The sequence below is a fragment of the Mastacembelus armatus genome, chromosome 3 (genome assembly GCF_900324485.2).
Source record: "Mastacembelus armatus chromosome 3, fMasArm1.2, whole genome shotgun sequence".
Taxonomy (NCBI): domain Eukaryota; kingdom Metazoa; phylum Chordata; class Actinopteri; order Synbranchiformes; family Mastacembelidae; genus Mastacembelus; species Mastacembelus armatus.
This window is the reverse complement of record NC_046635.1, coordinates 11,533,520-11,554,906: the sequence shown is the minus strand read 5'-3', so window position 1 is coordinate 11,554,906 and position 21,387 is coordinate 11,533,520. Positions and strand designations below refer to the sequence as shown.

Genomic DNA, 21,387 nt, shown 5'->3' with positions numbered 1-21,387 from the left:
TAACCCTCCGCCTGCGGTAGATGTGCTGCGGCTGGAGTAGCCACCATTTTGCATGTCTAGTGTGTTCCTCCCTCCATTGCTAATAGAGACGATTCAAGTCATTCCTGGCATCATTACGGCTCGTAAGTGTATTTTTTAAATAATATGTCGGCAGAAATAAGAGCAAATGTCTTTGTGTGTGGGCAGTCATCAGTGGTGCGACTGTGTCTACGTTGACAGCTGTCCCTGTGGCGCTGCATAGGAAGTCGCAGCCCTCAGTGCACCGGGGTTGTGGCTGTCAGCAGCTAAGTTAGCTAGCATTGCTTAGCATACTCATTTAGCTGCGGGTTTGCTGAGTACCTGCTGTGCTGGGAATGGGAAGCTCAGTACAATTTATGTTGTGTGGTTGTCCAGTAAGACGTAACTGGTGTGACAACACGTAATGTCAAATTCATGGTTTAGCCCCGGCCTACTGCTTCAGATAGTAGCGGGATTAGGTAATAGAGAAACAAACGGGTGGTCGGGTTGCTAGCTAACGCCACAAAGGACTCGCTAGCTTGTAATCCAAATGCCTCAAGAAGGCCTAAACTGCATTATGTCCTGATCAGCCGGCGATCAAATCCAGGTGTCATGTCTGTACTGGCCTCATGTTTCAGTTGGACAGTCTCGTCTGAGCTGTGTTGTTGCTGTAAACCTTTATTTAACGAAATAATGTCAGCCAAGGTGAAGCTAGGGCTGTAGTGTCATCCTAATGTGTTGCACTTCTCTGAAAATACTGTGTATACTAATGTTACTGTTAGCAGACTTTCACTGGGTCTAATATGCGTTAGCTAAGAACATTAAGTAATTGGGATTCAAATCCTCGCAATAAAACAAGCCTTAACAATTGACAAGTGTAAACATTTCAGCGCCTTTGAATAACCAGGAAGTTGAGGAGAGGTAGTACAGTGCGGTGAGGACTAGTTTTTACCATAGTTTCCTAAGTTAGTTACTTTTTGTTGATCAGGTCTTAATTAAGATGGTAACTTTTAAGATACACGCCTTTTAATAATGCGTCACTCGAGGAACACCCATTTTCATACCACGTTTAGCTATTGGGGTTAAAGTTAAGGAAGTCGGCTGTAAGTAGGAAGTGAGGGCATGAGTGGTAACTCACCTACAGGATTGGTGATCATCAGATCAGCAGCAGTGCAATTACAAAATATCACCTAGCAGCCCTGTACTTAAATGCCACAGCTGTCTAGTACTTACATATGTTGAAGAGAGATCCAATTTTTAACAGAATCTGAAGTTGTCCTTAAATAATGTTAATTAATTCAGTCTGATAACCTGACTGATTAGAACACACTATGACAGCTATGACCTTAATTTAAATCATCATTCTGATGCCTGTTATGTGGTGAGTAACTTTGTGGCATGCTGCTCGAGCAGCTGCAACAAGTGGAGCTTTGTTTTACAGTTACCAGTTAACAGGCACAATAGAGATACATATCCATATCCTGCCTTGTTCCTTGTACTGTGAATTCAAATAGCTTCAGGATTTGTCTAAAAAATACTAACATGCCTTGGTAGCAGAGTATATTTTTTATATTTGGACTTGCAAATCTATTTGACATTGTAACTGATCATTAATATACCAAATTTCACTTGCTCAAAGCAACTGCATCCCTGCAAACTCAGTGGTGGAGAAAATATAAGAGTCAGCATTAGGGTTGTTTGCCTTGCATTTTTGGTCTGCTTGTTAGTTTGCAACCTAACAAAGACTAATAAATAATTATTTGTATAGGTAAATGGAGTCAACATCTTGGAAGCGACATGGCTAGGGCTAAGGACATGAATTCTTTGCACTCAGCTGGTTCTTTCTTGTACCTCCGTTGGTGCTACCGTCAGTTGTTGATTAGACATCTCATGTGCAACTGGAGAGTCTCTATAGGGTCAGCTGGTAATTCACATGATTGCCTAGTAGTTAAAATTTCACTCAGTATTAAGCTCAGCTGTATCTGGTGACCACCAGGCAGCATACAGTCGAGTAATTTGAAATGCATTTAACAGTCTACTACCGTCTACACAAACTGAGTTTTTGTGGTATTTGTGTGTGGTAACAGTGTTGTACTAAAGAACTAGGTCTAACTAATGTTGGCTCATGAATGTAACAGTCAACAATAATCTGTTCAGTTTGTTTGGATTCTTGACAGATTCATTTAAAAAGGAAATGATAAATTCAAAAACCTAAAAAGATAAAAGTAGGAGCATCTAAGTTTGATTGTGCTACTAGACAATATTTTTAAAATATATACCTTTTTCTCTGCAATGGTGTGAGACTCATTTGAATGGGCATGTAGAGTGCAGGATGTACATGTAAAAGCTGATACAGTACTGATTTGATATCATTTTTACTCCATGTTCTTTCTTCAATTTTGTATATTTAGGTTGAAGAAGGAATAAAGTCGTGTACCTTGATAATATTTAATTTGCGTCTTAGTGCATAGCTGAACACATAGCAATATAAAGAGACAAATTGCAGGTTGCAACAGCCCACCAAACTGAGTGGTAGTTTTTGTTTTTTTCTTCTGTTTTTCCTCTTTCAGCTGTCTGGCTATCTTTTTGTCTAGCTTAAATGTACAGTTTTTTTTCCAATTATAGCAGTGGGCGTTACGTCTGTGCTTCCAATTCCTAATTATGCATCCTTCATAGCAATCAGTAATTAAATGTAAAACAATTTAAAATAGTGTTTTACTGCTCACTACTTGTAGTCTGATGTCCTAGGCTTGACAGGTTAACTGTCTCTGTGGTAAAGGGAGGCGTGGTATGCTTTTTGCTTGTTGCTGGTTGTCAGGCTCTGAAAGCTACTCTAGGCTGGCTCTTCAAATCTCATGAGAGGAGAGGCTTGTTATTCCACAGTACATACAAAGTATACCAATACAGGAAAAACGTGGTAATGATAGCCTGTGATATTATGCATTTTTTTACCTTATTGAATTTGTCATCATGGCTTTTGCACACATAACTTTGTTTTGCAGTATTCTTAATTAATTGTTGGTGTTAGTTGTGTGTTGTTAGGTTGCAAGAGAGTCATTGTCACAATTTGGCCAAATATCCTTAGGTACACTACATCATTAAGTAAGGGCTGTAGACACTCATTGGTGTGGTTACCCCCTTAATCTGTAATATTGATATGTAGTTGACAAGATCCTTTCTGGTCTTTGTAGTAAATCTAATCTTGATTGTGTGTGAAACCCAATGTCGCTGCTCAAGTGTTGAACAATCTCCATCCATTCTATGGTCTTTCTATCACAAGCCACACCTTCTTTTAAAGTTTGCTTTCCTGCTGAAGAACCAGTAATAACAAGTAATGGCAATTATAGATAATAAACACTTTTTATTATTTTGGTTGCAGAGGAATGTGCTGTTCTACTGCAAGTGCAAGAATGAGGAACTACAGTTTAATCAGCTCTCAGCAGAGGCTGGATTTACCTCCTTTAATGCGTACACATTTGATTATAAGCACAGCAAGACACAGGGAGCAATGATTTATGGAGCCTAACACTAGGTCCATTCAGCTCAGGTAATTTAAATGGTGTTAAGACAAAGAGTACATCTCAGCTTTATTAAAGAGTGGCCTTCCTGACCACCGTCCCTCACTCATTTCACAGTGAAATCTTAGGTTCCTTTCAAAACACCAACATAGTTAACAAAGGATGTCCTCATTCACTCTATATCTGGATTCCTATTTCACGCAGTAGACAGGCATAGTTTCAATGAATTTTACTGATCTTGTCAGCAATAAAGATAAGAAGGAATTGGACATTTTGGGTAAAAAATATTGCATTCTTGACTAGTAACAATGTCAAGACAAACATGTACAGCACAAGCAGAACAGTGGCCTTCAAGGAACATGGGTTGGACACAGCTGACCTACAGACTCACCTTTTAGTACAGTTGCAAATTATAAAGGGAAAAAAAAAAACAGCAGGCCTAATGAACCATTTAAAAGTATTCATCAATCAACTGCAAAATAACACTTGACTAACTCAGCATGTGTTCCAATTCACAGCACTTTTTCTGTGTAGTAGAAATGAAATCTACTTGGATAATAAAACAATGAAAGGACTGTTTAAACCATTTTTGGTGGCTAATCAGTTAAAGTTGTAGACGTGCTTTTAAACGAATCAGTGCAGTCTTACATTTAGAAGAATTATAATATTAATGAGACAAGTTGATTACTAGAATAATGCCATCCACTGTTTTTCACATAAAATTCTTTTAAGGTCTCTGCTCTGTCCAGATGCACCAAACTTCCACTTCAGCCCTCAGTAGTTACATAGAGAAAATGCATTTGCTGGACAAGTAATTACTGTTGAGTTTGTAGCTGTAGCAGCTTAATTAGGTACTGCATGCTACTAGATAAAAGGCTTCCATGCGATGGGAGACAAAGTCTATCCCTTTTAAAGTACGTGGATCAACTGTCAATAACTTTCCAGTTTAATTTTACAGTTGAATTTGAGATGCTCTGTGTGTGAAATGTGTGGTGGTTTAAGTGAAACACCTGAGAACAGATTTTTATATTCACAGATTATATTCACCTTTCTCACCAAATTTCAATCTTAAAAAAAACAATCCATACAGCCTTGGAATGTACTCTCTAAATTATTGCATTTATGTAAAATTATTTAGTAGAATACAGCTTTTCTCTTTAAACACCATAAGTCTATCGACTTACGTTAAAAAGATAAATTGGCTTGCTTTCACAGATCTTGCAGTTGTTTTGGCACATTTTGTGTGATGGTAATTGTATAAACTTGAATAAGCCTTTACACAATGGTCCTTTTAGATCTTTCACCAAAAATTCAAAGATCTATTAAATATAGCATCTTCTTGATTTAAAACGCAAAACTGTTTTTGTCATAACATAAGTTCTGTCTTGTTACCCACAAAGCTGCTGTATTGCTTCTTAGTTTCCTTTGATGGCCATGCTAGATTTTTGTTATTATTAGGCTATTTAACCAATGTTTGATTTAAAGAAGCCAGCATAGGTGCTGTTGGATATAGTTTTTGGATATTGGTACATAAAAACACAACAGAATTTATTCTCACAACTAAATGTACTTATAAATAATTAAATCTCTCCCTATGGCTTAAAGCTTCTCTGCTCTCAGAAGCTTTCTCCAAGAGGAAATGGAATTTCACCTGCCATTCTCCACTGAACTTTCAATAGTATTAAAAATGCAGCACTGTATTGAATAGCCATATATTCATTTACGTGTATATTGGATAATAATTGTTTGGTCTATTTAATCAAAAATACCCTACTTACCCTGAATGCAACCTATCAGTATAGTTTCAGTCACTGCATTTACCTGGTTATCAGGAGAAGTGTGGTTTATTGTACAACTTACATTTAGGTGCAGCAGGTCAGTGAGCTAATGTCTTTCCTACCCATTTAATAATATACTCTTTAACAAAGGCTGACATATTTTACATATCTGATATAAGTCACAGAAGCTTGAAGAATTTTATTTTTGCTCAAATTTTTGTTAGAAATATAGCTTTTCATAAAGGATGTGATCTAGTGTAGTGCCAACCTGTTTCTTCTCATTGTAATTTACAGAGAATGCCAGCTCCGATCAGACTGCGGGAGCTGATCCGGACTATCCGGACAGCACGGACCCAGGCAGAGGAGCGAGAGATGATCCAGAAAGAGTGTGCTGCTATCCGCTCATCTTTTAGAGAGGAAGATAATACATACCGTTGCAGAAATGTGGCGAAGCTACTTTATATGCACATGTTGGGCTACCCAGCACACTTTGGGCAGGTATGTTTGATGATGCTGGCAGATGACAGAAAGGGCAAAATGTATTAAAGAAGCATTTTAGACTTCCAGTGATAATTATAATTGTTACAAGACTCAAGCCCTTGGGTAGTTTTGTGACATGATGTTCTGTTTTCTAGCTGGAGTGCCTGAAGCTGATTGCGTCCCAGAAGTTCACTGACAAGCGAATAGGTTATTTGGGAGCTATGCTACTGTTGGATGAGAGGCAGGACGTTCACCTACTAATGACAAATTGCATTAAAAAGTAAGTGGAAGAAATTCTGTTTACAGAACATTGCTTGTTCGCAATTAATGGGCACAGCGATGTGAATCTGATGTTGATAAAAAGTCAATTGATTAAAGTCATGACCTGTGCTGTAATTATGAATTGAGGGCATTTTGGACACAACCTCACAGTAAGTAAGGTAGGTACCTTACATGCTGCTGAGACTTTTAACATTGACTTCATTTTTACCATTGCTCCCTTCCAAGCCTTTCTTTTTCCATCTACCATATTTTCCAGACTGTAAATCACAGCCTTGTTGAGCAGACAAAAACATATATAAGTCACTTCGATGTATAAGTCGCATTTCTAATTATAATAAATATAGTCTAAATTAGCCTATGAAGAACGTAGGCCAGGAATAACAACAAGCAGAAGTGCATTACGATATTCATTCATCCGCGTCAAGTAACGTTAAACAGCTGCGCCAACGTTGGGGGGTGCAGATAAAGCAGCATGTCCTTGTGTCCTCTCTTGGTATGACTAAATACTGACACTCACTCCAAACTTTGTTTTGGCTGCATACTCTATTACCTGCAGCTTGAAATCTGCAATATAGCTTTTTCTTTTGGGCGGCATTTTCACTTGTGTTACACTACGAGTTATAGTGTAGCGTGAACGTAAGTGTTTTGACTTTTTTGGTGATACAGTATTATCTTTAATTGAGTCAAGAGTGCCATCTAAACGCTAGTGACTACTAGACAAAATTACTGTAAATATACACACACACACACACACACACATATATATATATATATATATATATATATATATATATATATATATATATATATATATATATATATGGGTGGGTATATATATATATGTATATATATATGTATATATATATATATATATATATATATATATATATATATAGTCTGAAAAAATATGGTGAGTCTTTTTTTTTTTTTTTTTTTTTTTTTTTTTTTATAATATTCTAAGTAGTTTCTTATATGTATTATTGTGTGTTTCCACTGTTTATTCAACTCTGTTCTTCCACCCCAGTGACTTGAATCACAGCACACAATACGTCCAGGGCCTGGCCTTGTGCACTCTGGGCTGCATGGGTTCCTCAGAAATGTGTCGTGACCTGGCAGGGGAAGTAGAGAAGCTGCTTAAAACATCCAACTCCTACTTAAGAAAAAAAGTAAGTCTCATTGTTAGGGCCAAATGTCAGCACTGTTCTCCCTATTAATTTTGAGTCACAACATGTCCAGAATCAATTCATTTCACTTCTTGATGATTGTTACATAAAATATGTACCGATGCTGCTAAAAGGCTTCTCAGAGTTCTTTCTTACGTTAAATTACCCTAAATTAAGGACCTTAAATTTCTTTTACATTCAACAAGTGAGCAACACTGTTGTTTCCTTCAGTATAAAATAGTACAATTTGCAAGCAAATTTTAAACACCTTTAAGAATGATTAAAACATGGCACATGTACCTCAACTTTCTTAGACCTATGTAAAACAACATGAATAATCAAAAACCTTATTACAAGGTCATCATTATGCATATATAAAAAATGTTTGCCCATCGAGCATCAAGGTGAACATCAATAGCAGATTGTAGTCTAAAGATCCACTAATTCATCTGCATTGGTTGTGTTTATAGGGCAGCAGCCTGATATGTGCAGGCAGCTGGTCAACTAATCTGAATAAAGTAGAATCCACATATGGCTGACTCCCACATCTTCCCCTCACGTCCTGTAGTGAGGCGAAATATTCTCTTTAACAAACACAAAAAGGGTTGTAGTCAATATTCAGTCTTTGTCAGTCTGTTTCTCTTGTAGACATGCTGTCTAGATTTGCTACGGATCCAGAATCCCACCCTACTCAAGTGAAATATTACGTTAAAGGTTGGAGCGTTTGTTCATTGACTGTCTTATGTCTAAATATTTGTTGACAGGCAGCTTTGTGTGCAGTTCATGTCATCAGGAAGGTTCCTGAACTTATGGAAATGTTCCTTCCAGCCACAAAAAACCTGCTGAGCGAGAAGAACCATGGTAAGTGCAAACTGCTCGTCAGTATGCAGTTGCTGGCGTGTAGGGAAGTGTGCTTGTCCTACACAAATGCCAACTTTGTCCCATTTCCTGCCACTCACAGTGCTCTGCTCAGAACAGCTGGGCAGCTCATGTCCCTTTTTGTGATGTCCTTTGCAGAGGAATTAATGAGTCTGTCATAAACTCCGGGGCTTGTGTGCTCTCCATACTGGGGAGATATGCCACAGGAAGAGATTTTTTGTAATGATGTGAAAATAACTTGATCTTTCTTGACTTTGTAAGGCAATGTAATATCTTCAGATAAGGCAGTTTGACAATGCTTGTATTTGTTTGCTATTTATATAGATTGCCTGTCCTCCGGTGCATACCAGTGAATGATTAAGTTCTCTCACATAAAAAATAAATCACATTACTTACTAAAATGAAAAGTCAAAAGCCAATAAAATTCTCAATTTTTGATTTTCAGTGTAATATATTTATGACTGTCTTGTGGCATCCACTGCTGTCCCATAGTGCCTTCAACATAGTAACATTCAGAGCAGATGAATGTGTAATATGTAGCCTGTGTAAAAATGACACAGAACTCTGTGTGGTTGGTCAGCCCTGATACTGGTACAGAGGAAAAGCAAATCGCAATGTACGTAAATTATATTTTAATAACAGCATGACAGATGTTTACCTGTCACTGAATCTGGCTCAACACGACACGTGTCAGTGCACTACAGTGGTCAATCAAATGCATGTAAGTTCGCATTCCTGCTTGATTTGATAATAATGTCGATATAGAGACTACAGTAATTGTAGTCTTCACACTCATGAAGGTATTACTCAAATTGACTTTCCAGAATTTTTTTTATTGTGTTATTACTGTGTTAGTGCCACCAACAAAAGTGCTTGCATTTTTTACACTGGTGTTTTAAATGCTGATTAAAAATGGGTGATGTAGAGAACAAAATAAATAACCTTTACTTGTAATCCTCCAGGTGTTCTCCATACATCAGTTGTCCTCCTCACTGAGATGTGTGAAAGAAGTCCTGACATGCTGGCCCATTTCAGAAAGGTACAAATTGATATTCTTTCTCAAATGACATTAACGAAATTACTTATGCATTTGTCTTAATCTCATGTCACATTTCATTCTCCCTTTGCATACACATTTCCTTTTGATATGGCTAAGTTAGTCAAACTTGTTAAGCTTTTTGAGGTTTGGATTGCGCTACAGGTTTCTTCTACATTCAAAGTATGTCTTGATCTTTAATCTCCTACCACTGTCTATTCCTCTTGTATTTCAACTGCTGCTGTACCTCTCCTTCTCTAGGTGTAACAGTACTATGCTAGAAGAACCACTCCTCATGCTCATGATCTAAACATTATTTTAGGCTCTCTGAAAGTGAATGATTTCCAGTTTCCCCTCCCTAACATCTACCTCATATTTTTTCTGTCATTTGTCTTTGTTACAATTCCTGCATTGTGTTAGAATGAGAAGGTAAGAGTACATTCTGATCTCATAGCTGGTGCATGCTGTAAATAGTAATCACTCACACCTGAGATGTAATGAAATTTGTGTTGAGTAATGTCACGTGTTTAATTTATAATTTTGATTTCTTTAACTTGTACAGTGATCATTACTACGTCAGTGTTTTGATTATTATAAAAGTTTTTGCTCCATTTGTCAGACACATTTCTCACTATTGGTTTAACAGTCATTATTTGCCTAATATGCAACTCATTTGATCACTGTCTATTTTAAAGCAGTTGGGTGGATGTGTTTTCACATGATTGCCACAGATGTTGTCACCAGGAACAGATGATTTTCACTGTATCTGTGTCACTGTAAGAGAGTAGCTTATTTGTTACGTCAGTAACTGTCTTAGGTCCTATAATTGTGGAGAGGTGGTTTTCTGTCTTAAGCAAGAGTTAAGAGTTTGGTAAATGTAGTACTAGGATGTGATGTTTATACAAGGGAGCAGATTTTTTATTTTTTTTTATTTTTAAAATCCCACTCTGGCATTTTGGGATACTTTTTGTCTGCATACTCACAGCAGAAGAGAAGATGTACATCAATTTCATCTCTGTTTGTTCAGTCTGGTGTAATGGGCTAAAAACAGGCCAAAACAAAACTTTTGAAATAGTCCTCCTAGTAACTCTAGATCTGTATCTGTTTATTTCTGTATTTTGTTTGAGCATAAATTAGCCTCGATTACATCTAAAAAATATTACAGCATTTTGGCTTGCTGATAGTAATTTTTGTTATTTAGGATGAATACCAGGTGCAATGAGATTAAATTGATGCCCATTCTGTAATTTAATACTGGATAAGGCAGCATCCTGTTTCCCAAAATGTTGGAGCCTTCTTTTAAGGCATTGAGAAAATTGTGATAAGTATCACGGTATAATTTAATTTTTTTCTTGGCAGTGAAGTATGCTCTAAAATGTACATTTAATGCTAATGTCTTAAATATACATATGTTTAAGAAGTTACAATAGTGTGTATGCATATATTATTTTCTCTTGAAGCCATATGCTCTAACATAATATTTTTGTATGATCTAGGTATTGAATTCACAACCTTGGAAATCTGACTTTTCAATCACTTTAGTTTTAACCATATTACACTACCTCAGTAAACCAAAACCCCAACCCCTTTGCTCTTGATATGAATTTGACTGACAGCCACTGTCAATGAGAATTTATAAGCCATAAAAATTATGTTGATGATAAAAATATAAAACTGAGAACCACACAAATACTGTAAAGCCTCTTCTTTTGTCTTCTGTTGTTGGTCTCTTTGTAGCTGGTCCCACAGTTGGTGAGAATCCTGAAGAACTTAATCATGTCTGGATACTCTCCTGAGCATGATGTGTCAGGCATAAGCGACCCTTTCCTGCAGGTAAATCTGTCTTACTTGCTTGTCCTGTACCTTATCATGAGCAATCATGATCAGAACTCATGATATGGTGCACAACAGTAACTGCGTTGCAGGACAAAATAATAAAGAAAAATGCCACATTTAAAGGTTTTGTATCATTAAAAAATATTAAAATGCCATAGTCTTAGTCTTAATACATTTTCATTAAACAGTTAAATGACTATAAGAAAGACTGACAGGACATGATTGTTTGTTTCTTTTTTAGGTGCGAATATTGAGGCTACTGCGAATTTTAGGCAAGAGTGATGATGACTCCAGTGAAGCAATGAATGACATTCTTGCACAGGTTAGAATCAAACATAATCAATGGTTTCACTTAAAAGCTCATGGATGAATTGCTATTCTGACAAATTCATTGCATCTATGAACATCCAGGTTGCAACAAACACAGAGACAAGTAAAAACGTGGGCAATGCAATCCTGTACGAGACTGTACTGACAATAATGGACATCAAGTCTGAAAGTGGACTGAGGGTGAGTTCATTTAATTTAAACTATCTATGTACATATTTAAAACTTTTTCCTGTATAATTGCTTGTTATCTTACAGGTCTTGGCCATTAACATACTAGGTCGCTTTCTTCTCAACAATGACAAGAATATAAGGTAAGTAATTCACGTACAGTACATGACATTGCTAGGATTGGGTCATTCAAAATGTTATTGTACATTTCTGATGATCAAACTAACTATTCCAGATATGTGGCATTGACATCCCTACTAAAGACTGTACAGACAGACCACAATGCAGTGCAGAGGCATCGGAGCACCATTGTGGATTGTTTAAAAGACCTGGATGTGTCTATCAAGAGGTGATTAACAGTGCTTAGAGTGCACAACATTATTAACAAAATTTTTTTCTTAAAATTGAGCCTTGTTGGTTCTGACCTTGGCCTAATTTTCCTTGTTGCTTAGACGTGCAATGGAACTGAGCTTCGCTCTTGTGAATGGCAACAACATTCGAGGCATGATGAAAGAGCTGCTCTACTTCCTGGACTCCTGTGACCCAGAATTCAAAGCGGACTGTGCATCAGGAGTCTTTCTAGCTGCAGAGAAGTATGACACCAATGAACAGACTTCATGGAACATTACAGCTGTGCTCAGCTGCTTTGCACTAATTTGAGAACACATCCTGCATGACCACAGTGTGCACCTTTGTGCAAGAGTTTTTAGCTTTTCATTTGCCTTGCTTAGTACTTCAGTCACTGAGGTCTAGATTGATAGAACCTCCAAGAAAAAAAAATGTAGCTACTTAAAATAGATAGATGTACACTAAATAGGAGCTATGTCTGTGAAAAGGGAATACATTCCACCTGTTGGTACACAATGAGAGCAGCTTGTTGCCTCACAGCAAGGTTTCTAATTCAAAACCTGGCAGGGGCCTTTCTGTATGGAGTTTGCATGTTACCCTGGAGCTTGTGTGGGCTTTTTCCAGATAGTTTTTCTCCTACAGTCCAAAAACATGTACGTCAGGTTGACTGGTGATTCTAAATTGCCCATTGGAGTGAGTGTGAGTGTGTGTGGTTGTTTGTCCATATGTGGCCCTGTGATGAACTGGTGACCTGTCCAGTGTGTACCTCTGCCTTTCACCTGAAGACAGCTAGGATAGGCTCCAGCAGATCCCCATGACCCTAAGTAGGAATAAACAAGTATAGATAATGGATGAATGGATGTTGCACAGTGTTGTACACCACAGACTCTGACATGTGCCAAGCTAAATATTTGTTTATTTTCCTATTGTACTGCTAATAGTTTATTGTACAGTAGACCAGACAACTAATGCTGTATGATGATACAATGAGTGATCCATCGCCTGACAGACGGTGCTGATACCATTTATTTTCTGACAGTATTTGTCCTCTGGCTGTGTAGAGTTTAGACAAACCTCATGATTCTTCTTCAGTCCTTTTGCTGAAACCAGCCGTGTTTGTGTTACAGGTATGCTCCTTCGAAAAGATGGCACATAGACACCATCATGAGAGTCCTGACAACAGTACGTATGTTCCAAAAACACTCCAGCGCCTTTAATGCCTCTTAGTTTATTTTATTTGATTCTCAGTGCTGCTAATAATAATTGATTTGAGCTGGTCTCATCACTTGTAGTACATACAGCTGAAGGTCATTTGCACGTTTGCTTATTCTTTCAGGCGGGGAGCTATGTGCGAGACGATTCTGTTCCCAACCTCATTCAGCTCATCACCAACAGTGTGGAGATGCATGCCTACACAGTACAGAGACTTTACAAAGCACTGCTGGATGACATATCACAGGTCAGAGCAGTTTGACTTTGTGACATCTTTGAAGCCCAGTGCCAATAGATTTAATTGTGTGATATATTTTTTGTGTTTCAGACAAGCTTAAGTGTACATCAGAGGTTTACTTTTGTTTCTCTGTGTTCTGTAGCAACCTCTAGTGCAGGTGGCATCCTGGTGCATAGGAGAGTACGGGGACCTGCTAGTATCTGGACAGTGTGAGGAAGAGGAGCCTATCCAGGTACACCTTGAAGAATCCCTAGCCAAACACAACACACGCACAAATTCAAGATAAACCTCGGCTCCAAGAAAAATGCTACATTATCAGATGTTGTGTTCTTCTTCCATTTAAATAAAGGTGACTGAGGATGAAGTTCTGGATGTGCTAGAAGGCCTCCTGGTGTCCAACCTGTCCACACCTGTGACTCGGGGTTATGCTCTTACTGCCATCATGAAACTGTCTACTCGCTTCAGTAGTGTGAAGTGAGTAATGACCTTTTATTCCTGTCCTATTTTTTTGAAGCTTTGCTAACATTTGGTTCTGAGGTGATAAATTTGATTAGTCACGACCGATGTTACTTGGCCCCTTTTGTTTTTTAAAAAGCCTTTACCACTTAAAATTTTGTCTTAGCCGAATCAAGAAGGTGGTTTCGATATATGGCAGCAGCATCGATGTAGAGCTTCAGCAGAGAGCTGTGGAGTACAATGCACTTTTCAAGAAGTACGACCACATGAGGTAAATCTGCATTACTTTAAAGCAGGAATTCCTATGACATCTATCACAATCACATTGTACCAAAAACCTTCTAGTGGTTCAATGTACTAAAGGATGTCCTGTTGTTTCGGATTGTCTCCTTACTTTTCCTTTTTTTTTTTTGTTTTTTTTTTGACAACAGGCCAGCTCTCCTTGAGCGCATGCCTATTATGGAAAAAACCGCTACTAATGGCCCCACAGAGATTGTACAGACAAATGGAGAGACAGAGCCCTCTGCTGTGGAACCAAAACATCCACCACCTGTCACTCAGCCAGCCAACCAGGTAGGGCCAGTTTGCTTTAGTCAAAAGAAATTAAAGAACATAGATATTGACTTGAGTATCTAAACAGTTATAGGAATACTTTTTTACATCAGGAGATCTGGATGTTATTTTTATATGAAATGAATGTATGTATAAATGTTATGTTACATGTTGTGCATGTACTACAGGCTAATGATTTGTTAGACCTGCTGGGGGGTAATGATGTGGTATCAGTAATCCAGCCTACGATGCCCACCAAGCCTGCGTCAGCTGGAGGAGAGCTGCTTGATCTGCTGGGTGACCTCTCATTAAGTGGTAGGATGCTCTGATTAAAGCTCTCTAATTTCTATTTCCTCTTTTAGAGCAAAGCAAGGACCAGGTATATCTCTATATCTTCTGCTCAGCAGTATCACATTCATACATATATACCTGGTCCCAGTATCTCTGACATTATTTACTCGTTCAATAAAGAAACTGTGTTATTACAAGAATGTTTTAATGTCTGTGTGGGTATTGGTGGTAACTTCATGCCCACAAGACTAGAAATTGTACTGTTATTGACCACAGCACTGCTTTACAGCTATAAAGTATCTCTGCATTGTTCATAATGTTGAATCTCTCAAGTATTGACATTGTAGCAACCACAAGTTAACTACTTTTTTGAGCCCACAGAATTCACCATAATATGTGGTTTGCTTGAACTTTGAGTGAATTCTGCATAAGGTGGTAGCAGTTTGAAGAATGCTGTGGTGTCTGTCCAACCTCACTGTAAATGTCAACTGCTCTCTCGTGCGAGACACAGGAAATAGTCAGTTGTATATTTTGTAATGGTGTGTCCATGTCCTCTTAAACCCTGGCACGTTGCTTTCCCCTTCTTAGGTGGTCCAGCCCCTGCTCCTGCTCCCTCAGTGCCCACTTCCCAACCCTCTTTCCTCTTGGATGGCCTCTCCTCACCGCCCCTGTTTAATGACATTGCTGCTGCAGGTGAGAGTCAGTTGCTCCCCTTGGACATTTGCTGTCAAATATTCAGTAGTTAGTGATACTGTTCTTATGTGTCAAAGCAGCACCTGGTCATTGTGTCAGTTGTTTGTTTCTTGAATTGAAATATTTGTTACATAGGTCTAAATCTTGTGATGGTCTGATTCTCTTGAATTACCTTGTAGGCATTCCTCCTATGACTGCATACAACAAGAATGGTCTGAAAATAGACTTCACATTTGAGAGAGCTAACCCCAATCCAAACATCGCAGTCATCACAATCCATGCTTCCAACTCAACAGAGGCAGATATGACAGACTTCGTTTTTCAAGCTGCAGTACCAAAGGTAAGAAGTCACACGCATTGACATTATGACTAAATTGCAATATGTTCTAATGGATAATACTGTTATTTTACAATGGCGTTTGCACTTTTCTACTGGTTTTACATGGTACATTTTATGATGTACAGTGTAGGCACAGCAAAGTCTACTTGGCCTTACGAGAATAATATATGTTAAATGCCACTGTCCTATGTTGTTTCTGTAGCCTACAATTTTGACTGAGACAAACGAGACATCGGAAATTACAAAATATTTTTTTATTCTCCATTATCTCCACTATCCTGAGTCTGTTTGGCTAGATTGGGAAATAAGACAGATGTGTGTTGTGAAAAGCTGGCAGTCATGAGAGATCAGGCAACAAAACAGTGTTTGAGTGATGTTCTTTTCCCTACATTACCTATTTTACAATTCACTTATCTCGTTGATTTATTTGAAAAGTGCAATTGAGTAATTTGAACTGAACATCCATTAAGTGCATCCCTACTTTATACTGCTGTAACAACCCAATTTCTTGATGGGTATCATTAAATTTTCATCTAACACAGTGTCCCCTATCTGTCTTTCAGACATTCCAGCTGCAGCTCCTCTCTCCTAGCAGTAATGTTGTGCCAGCACTCAACCAGGGAACTGTCACACAGGTCATCAGAGTTCTTAACCCACAAAAGGTGAGTTTGTCCTCAAGAAATTGTCTTTGATTGGCTGTGCTGTCTGACATTAATTACAAGAATTTCCTCTTTGCTAAACACGATCGTCCTCACAAAATTTCAGCAACAGCTACGAATGAGGATCAAGCTGACATACACCCACAAAGGCTCGCCCGTGCAGGACCTGGCTGAGGTTAATAACTTCCCCCCTCAGTCCTGGCAGTGATGAGCTGCTTCAGTTGCTCTTAAAAGCCCCACCAAGGGAACTATGAAAACGATTTTCCTTTCACCTCCCTCCTTTCTTCCAATGGATCCCCCTGTGACGTCAGTGCAGACCGCTGCCCTCCAGTTGCATGGGAAGCAGCAGAGCATCTAACACAGGAGAAAAATACAGATGTTACGAAGACCCTAGTGACGATTGACATCACCAGAATAATTGGGGAAACATATCAATCAATGAAGTTTAGTTTTTCTTTCTTAATTCTTCTTTGCTTCGTAGTACTATTTTTCACATACGCCCTCTGCCCAGCACTATTACCATCCACAAAAGCACATATACACACCATTCAGGGTCATACACTTCACCTCTCAAGTCACTGTAGAGAAAAAGTGTTACCCACTACAAGCACTGCAGTAACCATAGTTTTATTTTAATTTCTATTTAAGCTAAAATACAGGTGAAACACTTTGTTCCAGTGATATTTATTATTGGCTTCACATTCAGATGTTTTATATGACCCTTCAGTCCTGTGATTGCAGCAGAAAAAAAAACTTTAAAAGGTCTGTTTAGTGCAGTCATAAACTTTCTGGATAAACCTTTTTTTTTTTTTTGATCCTCCTTGTCGTGAGTGATATAACTTGTCAGAGTTGTATTCATTTTGAATTACATTAATTTGCTTAAAGCATGTTTGAGCATTGCTAGGATCACAATCACACCTGGACTCAAGCTCAGAGGGGATTTTCTGGTTCTGTTAGTCGATCTCTTTATCCTATGTTTCTATAGGAAGTAGTCTATATTAGTTTTGTTGGTAAGAGCGTAAACAGATCCAGGATGTCCAGTTTAATCACCTGTGGCTAGTTACAGAGAGCGAGTTCTAACAGTCCTCCTAAAACCACCTCATCTGTAGCTTTAGTCTTAGATCTGTATAATAAATGCAACCATTAATTGCTTTGCGTACGATGAGGATGTTAATTCATTAGGATGGATGTAATCCAGGCTTGAACTTCTATCTGAGAACAAGTTGACTGCATTTGTACTGGAGATCAGGATTGAAATTTTTTTTTTTCTTGCATATGTGTCCTCACAGTCTAGTTTGCAGTTTAGAGAGAGGTTTCAGATTTGTTTAACCTGATTGAACTTGGTCACCATGCACACACATGTAAATGAAGCTCGTTATGAATGTAGTTGCATACACTGAATGCTTTTCTTCCCTCAAGTCTTCTTTTTCATGACTGTCGTCTTTAACAGGGACACTCACTATTTTTGTGAAACTTTTATTTCTTCAGTAATTTGACTTGATTATTTATGCCTGATATCAAAGTGATGTGCCTTTCTGACTTAGGTAGATAAAAGCCCCTGGACTATTGGGTTCTGTATGAGCTTTGTTTGTAAGTCTGCTTGCGTGCTCATTGTATTTTCAGGCTGAGGGAAATGGACCTGATGTATATCACTTCATTTAATAAGTTTCACTTTTCCCTTTTGTATCTCATGAGTCAATCATTCACCCATGAGTACTGGCCCACCCTGGATGTCCACAGCAGCATCTTTCTGTCTTGTGAGAGCTGTGACAGAACCATAAATTCCTGTTACATCATCCCAAATGTTTCCTACCTTATACTGTGTGACAAACTTTCCACTAACAATGCCTGTTGGATGTTGTTAATAACAAGTCCTAAAAAACAAAGCAGATCTCAAAAATTATGGCAGCTAATGTGCAAACCTTTCACAAGCTGGCATCAAGTATATAAGTGTCTCACTCTAGAAAAATGTCTAACATTTCCTCCCTGTCATCAGACACTGAAATGTGAGTTTGAATCACTTGGTGAGGTACTGCAAGGGTTTATTCTGTGGTGACTGACTGTGACTTCTCCAAATCAGAATTCTGACCATGCTGTCGGGGACAGTAACTTAATACCTCACAATGTTCTCTCTGTGTTAACTTTCAGTGGCAGTAGATTGAGAGCTTTGTTTAGTTCTGACTTGCAATCAAGGGGAGCAACTGAATGAGTGAAACTAATCATAGTTTGCACATCTCGTTACTTAACAAGCTCAGCAGCCCTGTGATGCTGTGTTGAGATCCTCAGATGTTCAATCAGGCTGTATACTTATTTTCACTATGCTTCACTATCTCCTAACTTCTGTGACCAAATCAGAGAAACTACTAGCTTTGGAAATATTTTTGAGCTATAATATGTGTATATGGAGAAAAATATTTCAGTTTAACCTTTTTTTTTTTTTTTTTTTTTTTTTTTTCTTTTCTTTTGTTGACAAATGCTATATTGGCTTTTTCTGTACATATTGAGGGCTTTTACAATTTTGTCTCTTGTACTATCTTTCATCCTTTTTTTAGATGCCATTTTCTAAAAGTTCCAATTACTCACAATGTATATTGTCTGAATAGATCTAGTCAACATCAGACTCTTTCCTGTATCATCACTCATTCATTGTAAGAGATATATGATCTGCTGCCTGTACGTTGTATATAGTTGTAAAACAAACAAGCTGATCAAATTACCCACAATAAGACCTGAAATAATAGCTAGGAAGTATAATTGTATGCATATATGTACAAAAAAAGAATCTTAAAATGATGCAATTGAGCTGCATTTGATTTACTATTCTTCATACTTCATTCATGATCGGATGTGTCATCTTTACTTCTTTTACAAAGATAGTGGTGAGTCAGTAGGCTATATGTTGGGGTTCGTATGGATGTTGGAATGAGGGTTACATCTGTCTTAAGAAACGTTATCTGAATGTTGTGTTCTGCTGCAGCAGAACTTGGTACCTTGCTCCACCTGCCTCCCTGCTCCTCAAATGCCTCATGTATCCAACCCCCCCCCACACACACACATATACACACAGAGCAGCAGGTTTCTTGCCAAGCTGTAACTCTTCATTTTGGCGTGGTGTGGTGTAGTGCTCTACGTGACACTTCACATCTGATAAACTCATCAACCTACAATTTGGTGAAATGTTGCCCCTTGGTCCCGGTGTGTTTGCTCTCATGGTGCCTGGTTACCTTTTTGTTTGCCACCACCTTCCATTTTGTCTGTTTAAAAAAAAAAGAAAGAAAAAAAAAAAAGGCCACTGGTATGGCAGTTTTTAACCTCACTGTGGTTTTGTATAGTTTTAATTTGAATAGGTTAATCAGGACAAAAGCAGATAGAATATTTTCCCCATATGTGTTGGAGCAGCAGGGTTTTTCCTGGGTCTGAACTTTACAGGGCTTTCCTTCTTCTCTTCTGTCCCTTATCACTGATGTTACTTGCCTTTGCATGGCACACCCTTTGGCTTCTATATGAAAGATGGAGCTGTAACATGTCATGTCAAATTGTTCTGGACCCTTGCTACTTTAAGTCCAGCCTTACATTGCAGTAAGTCACAGCAGGATATGAGGAGGAAGGAATTGGATCAGCCTTTTTTTCTCGAACTCTTTTGATTTTGTGTTTGAGTGCTTCTTTATTTACCATCCCCAAAACTAACCTGGGACTTGCCTGTGCTGCAAGCTAATAACCACAAGAGGGAGCTGTGCAAAACAGAAGGCTGATGGGAAGGGAAAGGAAGTTTCATACATCTATTCCTGAATGTTTTTGTTAGTGTTTGTATTGTCTTATTCAACCAGTATGTACCCTTGTTAATCACAGATGATCAGTTCTTTAAACAATACTGTAATTCATGCAGTTTTAAATGTACATGAACCCAACATAAGTGCTTTGGACACTGTAACTTAAAAGGAAGAAATGGAAACAAATACCCATCAGCGGTGTGATCAGCGTTTGAAAGTGATTTTGTGTGTGTGTGTGTGTGTGTGTGTGTGTGAGAGAGAGAGAGAGAGAGGGGAAGAAAAATCATGCTTGAGACTGTGATGGTGTGTCTCATGTCTTTTACCTAGATAGGACATGATTTTTGGCTGCAATTTCAACTTTCAGCTTCTGAGCTGCATGTGAAAACCAGTGTAAATAATGTCATTTCTACTCTTTTTGAAATGCAAGAAAAGTTCAAATTATCGAATTTGTCACTTCACCTTCATGGATCAGTACTGAAGTACAATAGGAAGCTCAGATAGTGCTCACAATACTGTTGATGTTTTTAAGAGGGTGTTGAAAATACACATCTGATAATTCAATGGATAAGTGAGTTTTTTTTTTTGTTTGTTTGTTTTGTTTTTGTTTTTTTTCTTCTTTTTGTCAGGGTGAATTCAGTGTGTAAAGGGCTTGGAAGATCTGAATTGCCACCATGTTCACGTTCCCTGTTTAATCAAAAAAATGCATCCATTGTATTTCGAAAGCAAAATCTGTTTGTAACCCTCCAGGGTTATCCTGACTATAAAACTGTATGGTATCTGATTCGTTGTTAGGGAGGGTGGAGGCACGAGGTTTGCTTTTTGTGGTCAAGTTTGAAATGTTGAACTGAATCCCAGTTCCATAGCATCAAGGTGAGTGTGACTGTCAGACTGAAAGTATGAAATAATGAATAAAGATGAGAAGTTGTAAACTATTAAATGGGATATTTTCAATTTATGCTGTGTATTATTGTCTTTGGGTTTGAGAAAATGATTAAGCGAATAAAAAGACATAAAATCTAGTTGAACTGTGGTTTGTTTTCTTGGTTTGCTGGTGTCGTCTAGTAACCTGATCTATTCAAATAAAAGCTGGGTTTCAGGATGTGAAATATGAGGATACACAACACGCACACATGATGTCTTGAGATTGTTGTATAACACTTAAACCAAAGCAACTGTCAGTTATATCAGGGTCATATTTTACTGAACAAAATTAATCAAATGTCGCATGCTACAGGTTAATATTTGGGGTCCTAGGGCCAACTGTAATCGGTTGGTTGTCCTACTCTCACTTCTCACAGTGGTGGAAAGTGTCTAAGTCTATTTACTCAAGTACAGTACTTGAGTACAATTTTGAGGTTTTT

General features: G+C 38.1%; 1 protein-coding gene across 1 annotated transcript; it reads left to right on the top strand.

The window, feature by feature from the left end:
• On the top strand, nucleotides 1–20,977 carry ap1g1 (adaptor related protein complex 1 subunit gamma 1). Its single transcript, XM_026319679.1, has 23 exons — nucleotides 1–122; nucleotides 5,588–5,791; nucleotides 5,929–6,053; nucleotides 7,080–7,221; nucleotides 7,983–8,079; nucleotides 9,060–9,136; nucleotides 10,871–10,966; nucleotides 11,211–11,291; nucleotides 11,381–11,479; nucleotides 11,555–11,610; nucleotides 11,703–11,816; nucleotides 11,920–12,060; nucleotides 12,943–12,997; nucleotides 13,152–13,274; nucleotides 13,408–13,497; nucleotides 13,615–13,739; nucleotides 13,888–13,992; nucleotides 14,153–14,294; nucleotides 14,462–14,588; nucleotides 15,153–15,257; nucleotides 15,437–15,597; nucleotides 16,161–16,259; nucleotides 16,363–20,977. Exons 2-23 carry the CDS (start codon nucleotides 5,591–5,593, stop codon nucleotides 16,462–16,464), a joined length of 2,463 nt encoding a protein of 820 aa, XP_026175464.1. The 5' UTR covers nucleotides 1–122; nucleotides 5,588–5,590; the 3' UTR covers nucleotides 16,465–20,977.
• Nucleotides 20,978–21,387: the final 410 nt, after the last annotated feature.